Genomic DNA, 18,605 nt, shown 5'->3' on the forward strand with positions numbered 1-18,605 from the left:
AATTTTTGGATAGTTTTACAGTTATATCCAAAATCATAGAAATTTAAATTTTGATGAACCATTTTCAAAAGTGAAATGTGTATGTATATTGTAATCTATAACATATTTAGGCATAAAAGTATACAAGGTCTTAGGGTCTAATAATGGGCAACCAAGAACCACTAACATGATTATTTTCTCATTGTTGTCTCCATCAAGTATGTCTAACATGGTTCTTTTTCCTCCTAACCTTGCCTGAACCTGATTTTTTCCTAATCCTTTTTCTTATTTGATGTAGAAAATAAAAAATTAGCTAGTTAATAGCTTATGTTCGTATACAAGTATCAATACATTATTGGAGATGATACTGTTATAGGTATGTGACTTTTCAATTTAGGATATGGTTGAGTGACTTATGGCATAATCCAATACCATTTATATATACTCTTGCACAAAAACTTTTATAAACACATTTATGACACACGGTATATTTTTTTTAAAGAAGTTTGAGTTGGCCATTCCATTTCCAAGGTCGATGGGGAAAATAATTTTTTCAATATTCTATTAGGTATAATCTCTATTTTGTTTCAGTTATAAGCCTATGAGCGAATCTCCCTTTAGAAGTGTTTCTACAATGGAAGATTTGTTAGAGTTAATTAGTATATAGTTAAAAACAAGATATTGGGAGTGATATGATGTGAAAAAATACTAGCTCAAATGGTTGAGAGTACTTGGTTGTGTGAGAGGACTTGGGTTTGAGTCCTAGGTATGCTAATTGTATGTTATTTAATTAAGTAATATTCCCTAGGGATGTTACAGATATCTGGATATATCATTTTAGTTCTCGTTTTTAAAAACGTGTCAATTATGTCCCAACTTTTAAAAAAATGTTTAATTAGGTCCTTTTAAAAAAATCATTAACCACGTTAACGGTGTGGCACATGTCAATATGTGATTTTTTCATTTATTTATTTTTATTTCTTAAAAACAATATTGTCATGCATCAGGTCCCTAGTGTGACACGTGGCACTAATAGTGTCACATGGTTAGGTACTACCACATGTGAGTGCCATTGTCTTCATTTCAATTTAGTCCTCACATATGTCTCTTTGTTTCAATTTAGTCTTCATATATGTCTTATTGATTCAATTTAATCATAATTATTTTTCTGGTTAAACATGAACATTTTAGCATGGTAGAAACTAAACCATGTCCTAATAAGCATTGTCGGCAGTACCGAGGGTTTGAAACCTCAGGTAGTACCAGGGGTTTATAACCGTAGACAATACCAAGGATTTGAATCGTAGACAGTATTAGGTGTTTGAAACCTTAGGTAGTACTGAAGTTTTGTAAACTGTCGATAAGTTGTGCTAGTTCCAAAAGTTGCTAAAAACCTCGGTAATGTGTTAACGACATTAACTCTTTGAGGAAAAAGGCAAACTGCAGGTAAAGTCATTAATGGAGGTTAAAACCTCCAGAAATGCCAAAAATAACCTCAGCTAAAAACTATTATTTTTGTAGTATAATGTGGCTAAAGTATGAGTAGGATAGAGAAAAGGGATTCAAAGCTCAAGAACCAAAGGAAAACGAGGTAGCTTAGGTGAAAAATGAAATTCAAGTGCAAGTTCACCAACTATCTAAGACAACTATTTAAACTAACCTAAAACTAACTCTAAAATCGAAACTAAATCAACTATTCAAAGTGACTACAAAAATTGAAACAAGATATATTTCTAGGATTTTAAAACAACCAAACAAAATGGAAGTCAAAGCTACACACCAAAACTGCAAAATTAAACTATAAAACCTAAAAATAGACTAGCATCTTTAAAACATAATAGCACTTCAAAAAACATATTTCTATCATCTAATTGAATCTATAAATGGTGCTATTTTATTGTTTTATTCAACTATTTGTTCATGTTAGTGATTCAATTCACGCTTCATGGGTGATAAACTGATCAATCATTCTTTGCATATATAACTTGAGTTAGGCAAAAGCTAACTCATCTTATAAATCCAATTGAGTAATCTGAGGCTATTAGGAGATAGACATGTCTCTATGTGACTCAACTTGTGTAAAGAGTCTAAATTACTAATGCAAAGAGTTCCTTCATTAAGAGTGAGACATACACTAAGTTGAGACATCACACTAAATTTAAATGTCTTTAGGTCTTGGTGACCGAGACATCGACCTAAGATTTTATTAGTGTCACATTATTATGTCTTTATTTTGAGTTCTGAATCAGTATCATTCTTAAAATAAAACATCTATCTTTCACAAATCTTAAATACATCACGAGCTTTTATAAAAAGTTGATTAAATTCCTTTAAATACGACACTTGGTACTATAGTTGAACCAATACACTTGTTGGTGTGATTGATTCCCAACCGAGACGTCACCAAATTTTTGGCGTCATTATCAAATTTGATTATAAATTTTTATAACAAGTTTGTCATTATATTTTGATTTGTTGTAAATCTGTTTATATTAACTTAGGTGTTGACGAACTTACATGCATATTTTACACTTAGTCGACCAATAAATATAACAAATGATCTATAAATATTAACTTTTATCATTTCAAAAAAGCAATAAACTCATTTAACATAAGATATTAATAATAAAAGATATTTACTACAAAAATTAAGTTATTAATAAAATTAATATAATTTGTTCTCTATTTTGGTTCTTATAATTCTTTTATTCATTAAAAATATATAGACTTTATTAAGGAGCATCGGCTATTCTTTTAATAAGAAACAAAATATCACATATGGACATATGTTACGAGTCAATAAGAAAAGTTATAGTGGGAGTTGCCCCTCGACCTTCAAACAGAGATCCATCATGAGAGGATGGAGGACAAACTCCTAGGCAATCTCACATCCTTAAAATAGTGTTGCATTGGAATGTGGAGACTTTATAATTTCCAAAAACTATTTTCTTTTGGAGTGACAGAAAAGGAGGTCCATTTAGTTTGAAGGGAGGTGCATTCAGCATTTATCCATGGTTACTCATAGCATACGAACTCTCCCAAGATACTTTAAGACGTAAAAAACGAAAAGAAGTTATAAATACGAACTCGAAATATTGCCGCCTAAATGAAATAGCATTTCAAATACTCGTCGTCTCTTTCAAATCCGAAGCTCCCAAATCAAAACGAAACGTTTCGTAACGCTCATTCACCGACTCACTTTGCATAGTTCGATTTGCGTGTGTGTGTGAGAGAGAGCGATGAACGGGAACAAAGCTGGGGCATCGCTGGATTCCTTGATGTCTTCCTTCAACGCTCGAATAACGCAGCTTCAGGAGCTTGTCATTGCACGGAACAGTGAGTTTCCGTCGATTCATTTCAATGTCATTTCAAACCTTCATGTTATTACACCTACCTATTTCTGTTTCTATTAACCGAAGAGTTTTGTTCGCGCATGAATTTACAGTGTACCCTGCGAGCAGTATCGCGGATCTGTCGGCGGTGGATGCGGCGGTGAGCGCAATGGAGCTTCAGGTGAAGGCCATCAAGGACCGGTTGCGCGAAGAGACACAAGCCATTCCCAAAACCAAGGCACTCTCATCACACTCTTCTTTTATTGTTTCAATGAGTGCTGTTTTTATTTATTTTTTATTTAATTATTTTTCTTTGAATTAGTGACTTCTTTAACATTGACACCTAAATTGAAATTAAACCTTATGCTATGGAAAGAAGTAAACAAATTATTGTATTTGTATAGCTCTGTTATTTTCCCTACTATAATTGTTTACACGGTATTGATTGGGTGATTAAAATGTTGATTTTCGAGCGATGTCCCTTGAATTTGATATTTTGGCCTTATTGCAGAAACTAATTGATGCATCACTGCGACAGCAAAGGAAACTGCAGAATATGTCTCTTCATGTTCCCTCCCAAATGGCCGATAGAGTGACAGTGTCACACTTAGAAACTACTAGATGGTAATGTGTATGTGCGTGTCTTTCTCTCTCTATATATTTATAAACATTAATCTGTTATGTGTTTTGTGTAATGAAATTTGAGACAATATTATCTCTGTTTGTACATATACACCTAATTGTTGTTAGTGCTGTTCTTCAGTTTGTTTCCTGAATTTTCTGGACAAGACTCTGGATCATTTGAGGCCTTGAAACTTGACGAGGAGCCTGCTGCAGTACCGAAGGTAAGTGAGATTTTAGACTTTTAGTGCAAATATAATTTTATTTCACGCCTAATTTCGTCTCTGTCCCCCTAATTTCAAGATACAAATCCCACTGATAGTGTTAGGTTTTTAACCATCGGTTCTAAAGACAATAAAGGAAAGAATAAAGGAGAGAAAAATAGACACAAAGGATTTAACGTGGTTCGGCGTACAATGTGTATGCCTACGTCCATGACTACACTAGAAAGTATGTTTATTTCTGGTGTATCTCAAGCTTTACATAGAGTCTCTTATATAGTAAAATAGATAATCACATCTCACAATTCTAAGCGATGTGAAACTAAATCAAACACCATAATACTAATAATTCTCCCACTTATGGTTTGATTTACATTACCACAATTCTAAGCGATGTGAGACTAAATCAAGCACCATAATACTAGCAATTCTCCCACTTGGGGTTTGATTTACATTACCACCTAGTGTAGTGCCTTCATCATCAATTTTCTTGAAGACTAGTTGAGGCAATGTAAAGCCTCAATTTAGTTGTTGTGACAGCCTTGGTCAACATATCAGTTGGATTCTCTACACCTGGAATCTTCAACAAAAACAAGTCTCCATCATTTATCAAGTTTCTGATAAAATGATACTTTAATTCAATGTGTTTGCATTTGCAATGAAGAATTGGATTTTTAGCAAGACAAATAACACTTTGACTGTCACTGAACAACGGGAAGTCATCTTGTTGTTTTCCTAATTCTTTTAGAAGGTTCTTCAAGCATATCATCTCTTTCGCTACTTCTGAGATAGCTACATATTCAGCTTCAACTTACTATTACTTGCAGAATTACTAGATGCAGTAACAGTTGCACTCTAACTTTTCGGAAGAGATGATAATAAAATTAATGCTTTCACCTTATCATCAAATGTTATCTGCACTGATGTCAACTGCACAATAATCGTATTAAATTCACTAATATGATTAGTAATTGAGTTACCTTCACCCGTTTTTAGGTTGACTAGTCTGTGAATCAAATACACTTTATTGGCTGTAGATGGCTTCTCATACATATTTGACAACGCCTTCATCAAATCTATGGTTGTGTTTTCGTTCATGATGTTGAACGCAACATTCTTGACTAATGTCAACCGGATTACACCGAGTGTCTGTCGATCTAACAAGTGGTATCATTGATTTTGTTTCTCCCTCTATAGACCTAACTAGTGGTATCAGAGCCGATGGTTAAAACCGGCTCAGACGAGTGCAATATGGTCCTAGTATCGAAAGTCTTCTTGGCAAGGGTTCCAGATGAGCGTGTCCCGTTAAGAAGAACGATGGTACAGAAAGGGCAGAAAAGGAGTACTCGTGGTTGGGAATGTTTCCGCCGGAGGAGGAGTGTACCAATGTGGTTGAAGGGACTCACCCTTGAGGGTGAGATTGTTAGGAATCCAAGTGTGAGTCTAAGTCCCACATTGACTAGAAATGAGAAAGTGGAGCACTATATAAGAATAAAGACTCATAAACCCATTGTTTTAAGGTTTTGGGTTGAGAGTGGTGTCAATACCTTATGTGGTTGGACTCAGATCTTATTCATGTTGTATCTTCCCAGTGATACCCCCTCTATAGACCTAACAGATAGAACTGATGTTGGAAAAGATGGAAAGACAACTAGAATTTTATTGCTCTCGTTAATTTCAATCCGGTACCAAGGTAGCAGGGGATGAAGCCATGAAATAGAAAGAACTTCAGTGCACACACAATAGAACTGAGGTTATTGGAGAGAACCTCACTCTCCACAATCCTTCTTTTTCTATCATTCTCCAAAAAAAGTCCCTGGTCTTACTCTCCTAGAACTATTTATAATAGTCAGATACAACTGTTCAAATACAGCTGTACTAACTACCTTACCTTTTGCTTCTCTTTTACACTATATGGAACAAATTAATACCTCCACCATGAAGGTGAAATTCGGAAAACTCCTTATTAATGCGGGCAGCCGATTTCCAACCATTCTCAGCTTTTAGAAGATGTTTCCACTTGAGAAGAACCTCTAATTCCCCTTGAGTACTAGCCCAGGTGTCCAACAGTTGTTTTCGAGTCACTTCAAGAATATAGTCTTCAAAATGCATAGACTAGATTTGGCTGGTTGTACTACTTGTTTAAGAAGTGATACATGAAAGATTGGATGGATACTACTGTGTTCAAGGAGCAACAACTTATGCGCAACCTGTCCAATGCGTTCCACAACTGTGTAGGGTCCATAAAATCTTGGACCGAGCTTTTCATTAGGCCTCCTTGTGGAGGACCGAAGTCAATATGGCTGTAATTTTAAATAAATTCAATCTCCTACTTGATACTCCACCCTTGTGTTTGAGCTTGTACCCGATTATGATATTGTGCTTTTCACAAATTTGTCTTCAGTTTCTTCAATATTTCATCTCGTTGATCTACAGTTGATTCACACTTTCCACTCTAGCTGTTGGTGCCCTTCAAAAATAAAGGGTCACACCCATAGAGTGCCTTAAAAGAGTCATTTTGTTGAGGCACTATAGTTTGTTTTAAACTAGAATTCTGCCTAGGGTAACCACTGGCTATTTCCTAGGTTGAGATCCTATCATAAACGTAAATAAGTTTCAAGCAGCAATTGACAACTTCTGTTTGACCATCTGATTAAGGATGGTAAGCTGTATTGTACATTAACTCCGTCCCAGTTTGTTTAAACAACCCCATTAAAAAAATTACTCTGAAAGACTTGGTCTCAGTCAAAGACTATAGTAGAGGCAAATTCATGCAGTTTTACAACTTCTCAACATACAATTGAACCACATCTGCTGCAATATAGGAATGCACAAGTGCAAGAAAAGTACATATTTAGTAAATCTGTCTACCACTACCGAAATAGTATCCTTACCCTTTACCATTGGTAATCCTGCAATGAAATCCATTAATATATCTGACCAAACTTGTGTGGGAATTGGTAATGGCTACAGAAAACCTGTGGGAGCCAAAGTCTCATTCTTGTTTTGTCGGCAAATTTCATACTGCACCACAAATTCCTTGATATTGTCTGCATTCTCTCCCAAAATAGAACTCTTGCTATCGTTTCACAAGTTTTGAAATAGCCGCTAATCCCCCCTTCAAAGGGAGACTCATGCAACTCTCTTATGATATTAGATATTCAAGGAAATTGTCATGGCAACACCAATTTTCCCTGATAATATAATCTTTCCCTTATCAACTTATATTTAATATGAGCTTTGGAATTAACCTGCAAATCCTGCATCAAAAAACTTAATTTGGCGTCCTTTTGAACTTTCGTTTTCCAATCCTCCCATATGTTAGGTTGCAAGATAGACATGGCTAAAAATAATACCTTCCGAGATAATGTATTTGCAGCCTTATTTTCCTTTCCAGGTCTATATTGTATCTCAAAATCAAACCCGATAAGTTTTGTTTGAATTGCTCCTCAGTCAGTACGGAATCTCAAGCTCTTATCGGTAACAATAATAAAATGGCTAACAATCAAGTAATGTTTCCATTTCTGCACGCATTGATAGACTTATTTTGTCCCCTTTCTTATCAGGCTTGACTCCAAAAAGCCAGAGGTCTGCTCTCTTGCAACAACACAACACCTAATCCCTTATTGGGTGCATTTGTTTCAATGGTAAAAGATTTAGAAAAGCTAGGGACTGCTAAAATTGGAAATTTAGAAACAGCCCTTTAGAGAGTATTAAAAGCTTGTTGTGCCTCTTCATTCCATCAAAACCCTTCTTTTTCTAACAATTGTGATAGGGGTTTTACAATTTTGCCATACCCTTGCACAAATCGTCTATAGTATACTGTTAACCCCAAGAATCCTCTCAAACCATTAACATCTTTAGAAATAGGTCACTTCCACATTGCTTCCACTTTTTTGGGATTATCTGATATTCCTTGACTTGACATGACTTGAGATAGTAGGACCCAATTACTCCACACTAGGCTGACCAAAACTGTACTTCTTTATATTGATCTTCAATTGGTTTCCTTGAAGCACCATTAGCACTTTTATCAAATGTTGATCATGAATTTTGAAAGAAGGACTATAAACCAAAATATCATAAAAAATGCCAACACAAACTTTCTTAAGAAAGGCTTGAGTATCTCATTCATAAGTGACTGAAATGTGTGGCATGACTAAGAATTTGTAATGACCATCATGAGTCCTAAATGCAGTTTTCTTGACATTCTCTTCCCTCGTGGGAATTTGGTAGTATCCAGATTTAAATCCAACTTGGAAAATATTGCTTCTTCTGTCAATTCGCTTAACAATTCCTCTATGATTGGAATTGGAAACTTGTTAGGCATAGTTATTTTGTTAAGGGCTTGTAGTCAACACAAAATGTCCATCCACCATTTTTTTTTCTTTATCAAAATAATAGGGCTTGAATAAGGGTTGATGCTGTGTCTGATGATTCCAACCTTAAGCATGTCGTTGACCAACAGCTCAATCTCATTTTTTTGATAATGAGAATATTTATAGGCTCTGAGATTTGGAATGGAAACTCCCTCTTTTAAGTGGGTAGCATGGTCATGTTTTCGGCTTGGGGTAGTCAAGTTGGATCTTTGAAAATGTCAGTATGCAATTCCAGAACTTTTACTATCTCAAATTGATGGCTCGTTGCATCCTTTTCTGGTTCCCATTCTATCAAATATCTTGTACCTTCTTGTTTCAATTCATTCACCATTATTTTTAATGAAGTTTCGTTTTTGGAGAGAGTGGGATCTCCTATCTAGATTTGTTCCGATTAACCCTTTCCAATAGTTAACCTAATTTCCCAAAATCAGCCTTAACCTCCCCCAAACTTGCCTACCATTCCAAACCCAAGACGATATATTAACACCTCCCAAATAAAAAATGAAAACTTCTTGTTGAATTTTCAATCCTTGTATCTCTAAGACAAAACCATGAGTCTTCCCTTGGCAATGTACCTTGTGTTCATCTCCCACTTCTACAACATAAGGAGTTTATTCTTGCTCCAACCCTCAACTTAATAATAATTCTTTGGAAATTAAATTGTGGGATACTCCACAATTTAACAAAACCACCACCCTCATTCCAAATTCTTTCCCGGACCTTCCAAGACTTCTTGGTGGTAAGATCAGCTATAGTAAAAATAGACAGCTGCAGACTTGCTCCAGTCCCCCATCTTCATCTTCTTTTTCGTCTTGCCATCGTGAATTTCATCACATCCGAGAGCATGTGTAATTGTTTATTTCTACACACATGGTTAGGTCTAAACTTCTCATCACATTTGAAAAACAATCCTTTCTTGATGTTATCTTGCATCTCTTCATCAAATAATTTCTTGAAAGTAGCTCCACGGTTGTATTCCCTCCTTGACTACTATTCACGTTACTAGTTATCTCCGTTACTAGTTATTGATATGTGCTACAGCTTTCTTGTTTTAAATGCCTGGATTAGGCTGACTTAGGCTTTCTCTAGTAGCACCAGTTCTCCTAATCCTAATCCTTCTGAAATAATTTAAATCACTACTAGTTTTTGATGTTTATAATTTTTTTACCTTGCATTTCATGAAATTTTGTTTTGTTGCGTATCTTCTTTTTAATATGTTTGACTGGCTCTTGAGAATTTGTTGCCTTGGAATTGGTAAAGCCATCCCATTTTCTTGTCATTACTAGACACACTGTATAGTTAAGATTTACATTTTCTTTGTTTTCAGGAGAAAAAGGGTCGTGGTTCTCCACCAACGTGGTATGTTACTGGAAGTGAGTTAGATTCTTTGTCATCGTAAGTAACTATTTAGACTTTCATTGGTTAAATATTTCTCTGTAAATAAACAATTAGAATTCGGCTGCATGTCATATAACACACACACACACACCTGATGACGTGACGATGTCGACCAAACATGCATTTGGCTCTTCATTTTATACTAAATGCAATCGAAGTGTTTTCAGCAGGTTTCATTTGAAATATCTTAAACATGCCGACTTAGTTTATGACTGGAGTTTTGATTCAGAAGCATGCACTTTTCTATCCATGATTTATGCCCACTTCATAACCTAACATCAGGTCTGATTTTGCAGATATATGAGAGGCAGGCTTACACTAGAGAAGGTGAATGCAGCAATCAATGATATGGTGTCTTATGCTGAAGCAAATTCTCAACTTATCGTAGTCCCAAAAAAGAAGGTTAAAACACAATTTTTTGTTTGATTGTAAAGTACATTAGCTACGGTTTATCCTTGTCTTGACAATTTTTTCTCTTTTGTTCATGAAGTTGGCGGAAAATCTTTGGGAAAAAGCCCTGGTGAGTGAAACCTCATTTCAATTATTTTCACAAGGAATTATTTCCCTTTAGTCACACTTTTTTGAGTTATCTATCTATCTATATATATATATATATATATATATATATATATATATATATATATATATATATATATATATATATATATATATATCAGTTTAAGCAAAAGAAAAAGGTTCTCAGTTGTCTTATAAATGCAGGAAATAAGAGATATTGCGACCATGGAAGGGATTAAGGGAAAACACTTTTTTCTTGAAGCTGACATAAAAGGACCATCGCTGAAACTTGACAACACTGGAAAAGCAATACTAACAGTGAGTATTCTTGTCTCAAACATGTGATTTTGGTGAAGTTGAATCATCTCTTGAATTACATTTCAAATTATTTCATATTAAATTGAATAGTCAAGAATATTTAAAGTTCTAAACTGATGTAATGTAATCATGCTGGATGACCAACCACATGGTTGAAGGATAATCAAAGGAGAGGCTCCCTTTCTAGCCAAGACTATACTGTAAAGATAAAGAATGTAGTATAATTAGGACTTGTTTCGTTTATGCATGAATGCTTAATATGGTCCCAGTAGACAGTGGCGAAATCTTAACGTAGTTATGCAATTATCTCCTAGGGAATGTTTCTCTACATTTTTTGCGCAATCTTATTATGAACCGGATGAGAAGATAACCGAAGAAAAGTCCTTCATGGAATATGTAGTCTTCAATTTCTCTAGATAATTTGGTTCTTGCTACCATGAAGAAATTTCACGTCTCCTCTTTGGCTTTCTGCAGGTTCTTCGTCACCTTGGTCGAATCAATGAGACTCGTATTGGACATAATCGAGTCATCATTCTACAGAAGCCCCACTAATTGCCGGGTTATCTCAGGGGGTTTCATGTGTAAGTACAAAGTAAAATGTTTAAAGGGTCACTTGGAATATTAATAGCAAGAGGCAATCAATTTCCTTCAACTTTTTATCTGTGGACGTGTATAGTTGTGAGCCGTAATAAATGCATGCTATGTTTTTGTGCATCATTGGTTTATGAACATGGACAAAATTTTCGGTGAATTGTGATACGACAACATAAAGACTTAATAAACACCTTGTACAATTTCACCACCTCTTGTCACTTTGCATAAGGCAATAGTCCCCTATTGATCTATAATAGAAAAAGAAAGGATCTTGTGAAGCTATATAATGCATTATGCAGCTGATGTGAAACCTGTAACTAGTTAACACCTGTATTCTTTTTATACTAATTCTGTTTCAATTTCCCAGAGTTTGTTTCTTGGGCTGAAGCTATTTTCACCTACGTTACATTTCCAACAATAATTTACATCACACTCATCCAGTTTAATTTTTCCTTTTTCTGTCTCTACACATTCATCATGCTCTTGCAATATCGAGAAGACCTACAAACAATTGTATCCTCTTAACTCCCGTGTTTTCTTTTTGATCCGGGTAGTTAGGGATGGACATGGATTGAGTTTTTTAATATCTAATCCAAATCCAATCTAAATCCAAACATGTAGATAAAATCTAATTCTTGTGAATAACCCTTTGGATCAAACTAGAAATTGGAATCTATTTTTAAATTCATCTTATAATACACATGGATCCATATTTTGCTTTTGATGATCCATTATGAATAATAAAAAATTGTTTTGGGAATTGATTAGATAATTGAGTATTTCTCATAAAAATATTGGTATAATCATATTCTTTTTTCCGAGAATATTAGTCATTTATAGGTTCATAAAAGAAATAGCGATGTCAAGCAGGTAACGATAAATTCTAAATTTGGCCTATGAATATCATAGTTTATGATACAATTTTGAACTATTCAAATATTCATTTCTTTATCTCAAGTTTTGCACATGTCTTTATATTAATTTATAATTTATTTTATTTTGTACTATTCTAATAAGCATATAGTTAATTATTTAAAATTTTTGCTTTAATTCTTATTTTATTTTATTATTATTTTTGTTATTTTTATAATTTAAAAAATATAAAAATAAAGAAAAAGTAAAAAAAATTATTTTATTCCATGAGTTTTGATAAAAGAAAATTACCTATATATTTTATTGTTATTTTATATTCTTTGCGAATATCATTCATAATTGATATCTTCAAATTGTTCAGCAGGTGTTGGTGGTTTGATATTTCTAGTTTGGATGAAAAGTTCAATGTAAGAAGAAATACTTGGACATTTCACGGATCGGTCTAGACTTTGAACATGATTCCATCATTTGTGGTACGTTAAAAGAACATTTGATTTCCACGATATTGTGCACAAGGTAACTGTTCCGTATTGTTTTAGGGTAATGTGACGACAAAAAAAATCTATTTATTTATTTATTATTATTTTCTACAATATACTTATAAAATTTAGAGGCAAAATTATACAATGATATGTAACTATACTTAAAATATTCACATACACACACACACACACACACACACACACACACACACATATATATATATATATATATATATATATATATATATATATATATATATATATATATATATGCATCTTATATCCACACCATTTAGTACATCTTATATTTCCTACACTAGAAGAGGAAGAAGTGTTATTTATTTATAGTTTTTCCTTCATATATTGGCTTTCAAACAGGTGGAGGGAAAAGGTTATGGATATGGTTCACTTGGATTGTTGGGGTAAATAGAAGGTAACTCCGATTTGTTCTTCGATGACAATCAGCGCATTTGGAGCAGAGAGAAAAATAATAGTAGAGTTTTCCGTTCCTTGAAATGTTACAAAATTATTCACTGTATTGGTTTGTCATGCATTCCGCGGGAAAACAACTACAATGTCAATGAAGAAGGGATCAAGCATGTGGGGAGCAACCATTTATGATAAGGTTATAAAATTTTGTTTTTCACAAACAATATTAAAATAGGGAAGTGAGACAAATATCACATAAAAAAATACAACATATCATAATAAGATAAAATGAAATGAAAATTCTTCCAAATCCCTAAAATTGGATTTTATTATACTTTATAAAGATATTAATTAATTTTGTTGTGACTAGTTAGGATAAATGAGCTCATGGCTAACAAAGTAACTCAAGAACATCTCATCTTGAGTAATACTAACTCGTTTAAATCTCTAAGGTCATACCTCCAACTATAATAATCAAATCTTTATTTATCATAAATTTTATTTCAATATTAAACCATATAATTATATAAATAAATAAATAGGATCAATGAATAATTAAAATAAATATAAATAAATAAAAAGGACCAGTACGTAACCGAAAATAAATATTATATATATATATATATATATATATATATATATATATATATATATATATATATATATATATATATATATATATATATATATGAACGTTTGGAAGCACATGTATTAAAGGCACGTAAGCATGGAAAGAATAACAATAAATGAACGTCTATCTGGAGATAGATGAAATATCATGAATGAATGTTTAGTTAGTAATGTAACTGTCACAGTATTGAAAATTTACTAATTGGATTATATATATACTAATTAGATTTATTTATATATAATTTTTGTTATGGATAATCTTTGAATCTGTTTATATCACACTCATTTATTTTATTTATGTTTCTTTTATTATTATAATAAAAATATTCTTTCTTATTAACATTCTAAAATATGAATATATTTCTTATAAAATATTTAATTATTTGTATATTTTGAATATTTATAATCTTTACATTCATATGTTAATAATTTATTATAATAGATATATTATTATTTTTAATAATATATTATATATATATATATATATATTTTGTAATAATAATAATAAGAATATATATATATATATATATATATATATATATATATATATATATATATATATTAATCACATATACATATATTGATTATAGATACACACTAAAATGCTTATAAATAAACTAATACATTATTTATTGATTTATGGATGTTACACACATCACTTATAGAGATCAAAATAATTATGAACAAATAAAAATAGTCAGTAAAAAAATGATAGATGTCTCCTTCTGTGATACCCCTCTTTTTGCTTCTCTTCCAAAAACAGAAACACACTATTCTTCCTCATTCTTCCAATTTCTTTTTTCTCTGCAACTCAAACCCTCTCCCCCTCTCATCCCTGTGCTGCCATCTCACGGTTTCAATTTTTCCCTACTCATACTCTGGAAGGACCAGCCAACAGGACCTTCCACAGTTCCTCCCTCAGCTTCCATCCTCTTAGGTAAGTTATATCTCCATTTGGGTTCAAGTCTAGCTAGAATTCGCAAATTAACCTCTGAATTTCGCATTTGACCATGTAACTCTTCCTTCTCCCTGTTGTGGTGATAGGTTCTCATAGATCAAACTGAAAAAATTCCGCTGCCTTGCCAATTTCTTGACTCTACTAAGTGAATTCTTGACAAATAGGTAAGGGAAGTTAACTCTTTAGCTCATTTTGATGTGAATTGTGTTCGTGAGTGATTTAATTGCATGATTATCTGTTAAATTGGTGTTTGAGATTGCTAGTGTGTGGATTTGAGTGGGGGATGATTTTTGGGCGAACTTGCATGTGAAGAACAGGGAGGATTTCCTGATAGTTTCGCCTAGGCGAGTTGCTCTCGCCTGAGCGAAAATATCAGAAGAGCACCCCTGTCACTGCGCGAAATCTCGCCTAGGCGAGCTGGAGTCGCCTGAGCGAGATAACGTCTCGTTTAGGCGAGCTAGTTTAGCCTGAGCGAGAGTTCGTTCAGGAAATTTTAATTTGCCACTGTACGATGTCTCGCCCAGGCGAGATCAACTCGCCTAAGCGAGATAAGCTCTCTAGCTTAGGCGAGACTCTCTAGCCTAGGCGAGATTCCCTGCATAACTTAGTTTTCTCACTGTTTTGCTTATATGATGCTATATTGGTTGCTTTAAGACGATGATAGTCGATCTTGTATGTAATTCTTATGCATGTTAGACTGTGTGATGGGTTTGGGTGCGAAATTGATGTGAATGGGAATATGTTGGAGTTAGGATCTCAAGGGAAATCCTAAGAAAAGTTGGTTTTAGTGAATGTAAGGGCATGAGGACTCAGTTTGGTGACATCCTGACGCTCCTAGTAACCATTAAGACTCAAGTAGAGTATGATGGATTACGTCGGGAGGAGTAGCAGGAGGTCCTGGTCTATGATTTCGATCCATCATAGAGGTGATGGGATTTACCTTGAGAATGGTTGGGTGAATACCCCTTGTGCCTAAAACTCTGCAGAGTTTAGGAACCATCTCAAGTGCAAGTCACCAAGAGCTCCAATGCCACTTACATAATCTGGATATCGAGTCTAGAATGAGGTGTGGTGTTATGGCCAGGATTAATTGGATGATTTTAATTGATTATGTAATGAAAGTCTGTTTTCTGTTGTAGTATGAAAATTGCATGATTTACTCCTTGTTCCAGTTAGCTTACCCTTCTAGTTTCTTTTGTGTTCTGTGTGTCTTCTACTTTTGCAATGATCGTCTTTATTGAATGGCGTGAGCAGATAAAAGTGCAGGAGAAGGTACACCCTTCCTAGACAGACGTTAAGTGGGTTTCCAGGGCGTTTTCTAGTTGTAGTAGCTACCTATTTCTCTAATGAATGTTTGGGATGTTTTGTAACCTTTAGTGGTGTGGGCTGTACATGTTGATCAGCGTATGTACTTCTTTTTGGATGACTGTATTAAATAATGCTGGCCTATGTCATCATCTGCTTCCGATTTATTAAAATCTAGATGTTTTGTTTAATAGTTTAAAAATTATAAAAACGAGATGTTACAATTTTGGTATCAGAGCAGTGATTCCTTTAGGATCTGTAGGTGTGAGCTTGCTTAGTTTCTGTTGTGTGTTCCTCGTAACGTGTTTGGCATAAGTTGTCACACCTGTTGACTAATCTGATGGTTCCTTCTTTGTGTGATTAGAGTTATGGCACCTAGACCTCCTCCACCTCTTGTTCTAAACCCAGATAATCCTCATTTGGTGGGAGCAATTGAGGCGATGATAGCAGCCATGCAGCAGCAGAATGCTAACATGGTGAATCAGCAGAATCTAGCCTTGCAACAGATGGAGTCTGCAAGACTAGCAGCAGAAGCAACTCAGCAGAGGCACTTGGAAGCTGTGCATCAGATAGGGGAAAACCGTTCAGCCGCTGGTTCTTCCCAAGCTTCACTGCCTCGAGTGCAAGAGTGGAGTTTGGAGGATTTCCTACAACACCATCCATCCCGCTTTGATGACAAGGTTAGCCCGGATGGAGCTGATCAGTGGATGCGGGACATGGAACGAATCTTTGATGCTAAGAGATGTCCTGCGGAGAACAGGCTTGCATACACTGAGTACGTTCTTGCTGGAGGGGCCGTGCATTGGTGGTCCAGCATAAAGATGATGTTGGAGGACAGCCATGAGACCATCACCTGGGAATTGTTTAAGAAGAAGTTCTATGCTGAGTTCTTCCCAGATAGTGTGAGGTATGCGAAGGAGGTTGAGTTCTTGCAGCTGATGCAAGGAGATATGTCAGTGTCGGAGTACGCTGAAAAGTTCAAACACTTGGGTAGATTTCACACTCTGAAAATGGCAGAAGACTGGTAGTGTAGAAAGTTTGAGAATGGATTGAGAGGTGATCTCAAGCTTATGGTGGCCCCGCTTTCTATCTCAAGGAATTCCCTGCCTTGGTAGAGAAGGCAAGAGTGATGGAGAAGCTTAAGGCTGAAGTTGAAGCTCAACAGAGGTCTCAACTGAAAGTGGGAGGACCATCCGGGTTCACGAGCAGACACGATGACAGGAGGAAACCATACTCTAGGCCTCAGCCCCAGGGGCCCAGGAGGTTCTCACATCAGCCCCAGCAGTCCCAGCCTTCTAGGCCACAGTGCTTCCACTGTAGGGGGCCCCATCTGAGGAGTGCCTGCCCCCAGCTTTCTGACAGGAGGACATGCCACAGATGCGGCCAGGTGGGCCACTTCATCAGGGATTGCCCAGTTGACAGGAGCACAGTGCCGAGGCCTTCACCACAGCCTCAGTCACAGCCGTCGAGGGGAGGTACGAGACCACAGGCAGTGGGCAGAGTGTATGCTGTGACGGGTGCAGAGGCAGCTGGATCAGGTAACCTTATCATCGGGTCTTGTGTGATAGCTGGTAGGAGCTTGCATGTTCTGTTTGATTCGGGGGCGACACATTCTTTTGTGTCGAAATCTAGAGTGGTGGAGCTGGGTCTTCCGATGAAGGAGCTCCAGTATGACCTGGTGGTGTCCACACCTGCTTCGGGGTTGGTCAGAACCTCGACCATGTGTGCTAGGTGCAAGATTGAGGTTGAGGGGCGCAAGTACAGGGTAAACCTCATCTGTTTACCCTTGGTGGGGCTAGATGTCATCTTGGGGATGGATTGGCTATCTGCCAATCACATTCTCATTGACTGCAACGAAAGGAAAGTGTTGTTTCCTAGCTTAGAAGATGAGGACCGGTTGGTGTCCTCACAGCAGGTGGACAAGGCCATAAAGGAAGGGTCTCAATGCTTCTTGATTCTGACTCAGCTATCCGTGGAGAATGAGGCTGGACCCTTGGAGGCGCCTGTAGTGGGGGATTTCTCAGATGTGTTTCCTGAGGAAGTGCCTGGCCTACCCCCTACTAGGGAGATAGAGTTCTCCATTGACCTGGTGCCAGGAGCAGGGCCAGTGTCTATAGCACCCTACAGAATGGCTCCTGCTGAGCTAGTGGAATTGAAGAAACAAATTGAAGAGCTGCTAGAAAAATAGTTTATCAGACCGAGTGTATCACCTTGGGGAGCGCCGGTGTTACTGGTTAAAAAGAAGGACGGTAGTTCCAAACTTTGTGTGGATTACAGGCAGCTGAATAAGCTAACCATCAAGAACAAGTACCATCTGCCAAGGATTGACGACTTGATGGATCAGTTGTACGGTGCGGCAGTGCTCTCCAAGATTGATCTGAGATCAGGATACCATCAGATTCGAGTCAAGTCGGATGATGTGCAGAAGACCACTTTCCGGTCTAGGTACGGACACTACGAGTATGTGGTGATGCCGTTTGGTGTGACTAACGCTCCCGCTTTGTTCATGGACTACATGAACCGAATCTTCAGGCCATTCCTGGACAAGTTTGTGGTGGTTTTCATAGATG

General features: G+C 35.8%; 2 protein-coding genes across 2 annotated transcripts; both read left to right on the forward strand.

Annotated features, from left to right (window-relative positions):
- Window positions 1–3,078: 3,078 nt before the first annotated feature.
- On the forward strand, window positions 3,079–11,563 carry LOC114167317 (spindle and kinetochore-associated protein 1 homolog). Its single transcript, XM_028052375.1, has 9 exons — window positions 3,079–3,315; window positions 3,425–3,549; window positions 3,823–3,935; window positions 4,075–4,156; window positions 9,860–9,927; window positions 10,227–10,332; window positions 10,421–10,450; window positions 10,651–10,764; window positions 11,239–11,563. Exons 1-9 carry the CDS (start codon window positions 3,219–3,221, stop codon window positions 11,314–11,316), a joined length of 813 nt encoding a protein of 270 aa, XP_027908176.1. The 5' UTR covers window positions 3,079–3,218; the 3' UTR covers window positions 11,317–11,563.
- Window positions 11,564–17,164: 5,601 nt separating this feature from the next.
- LOC114165505 lies at window positions 17,165–18,223 on the forward strand. The gene has a single exon (XM_028050112.1). It carries the CDS (start codon window positions 17,165–17,167, stop codon window positions 18,221–18,223), a length of 1,059 nt encoding a protein of 352 aa, XP_027905913.1.
- The last annotated feature ends 382 nt before the right edge of the window (window positions 18,224–18,605 follow it).

This window comes from Vigna unguiculata, chromosome 10 (genome assembly GCF_004118075.2).
Source record: "Vigna unguiculata cultivar IT97K-499-35 chromosome 10, ASM411807v1, whole genome shotgun sequence".
NCBI classification, from domain to species: domain Eukaryota; kingdom Viridiplantae; phylum Streptophyta; class Magnoliopsida; order Fabales; family Fabaceae; genus Vigna; species Vigna unguiculata.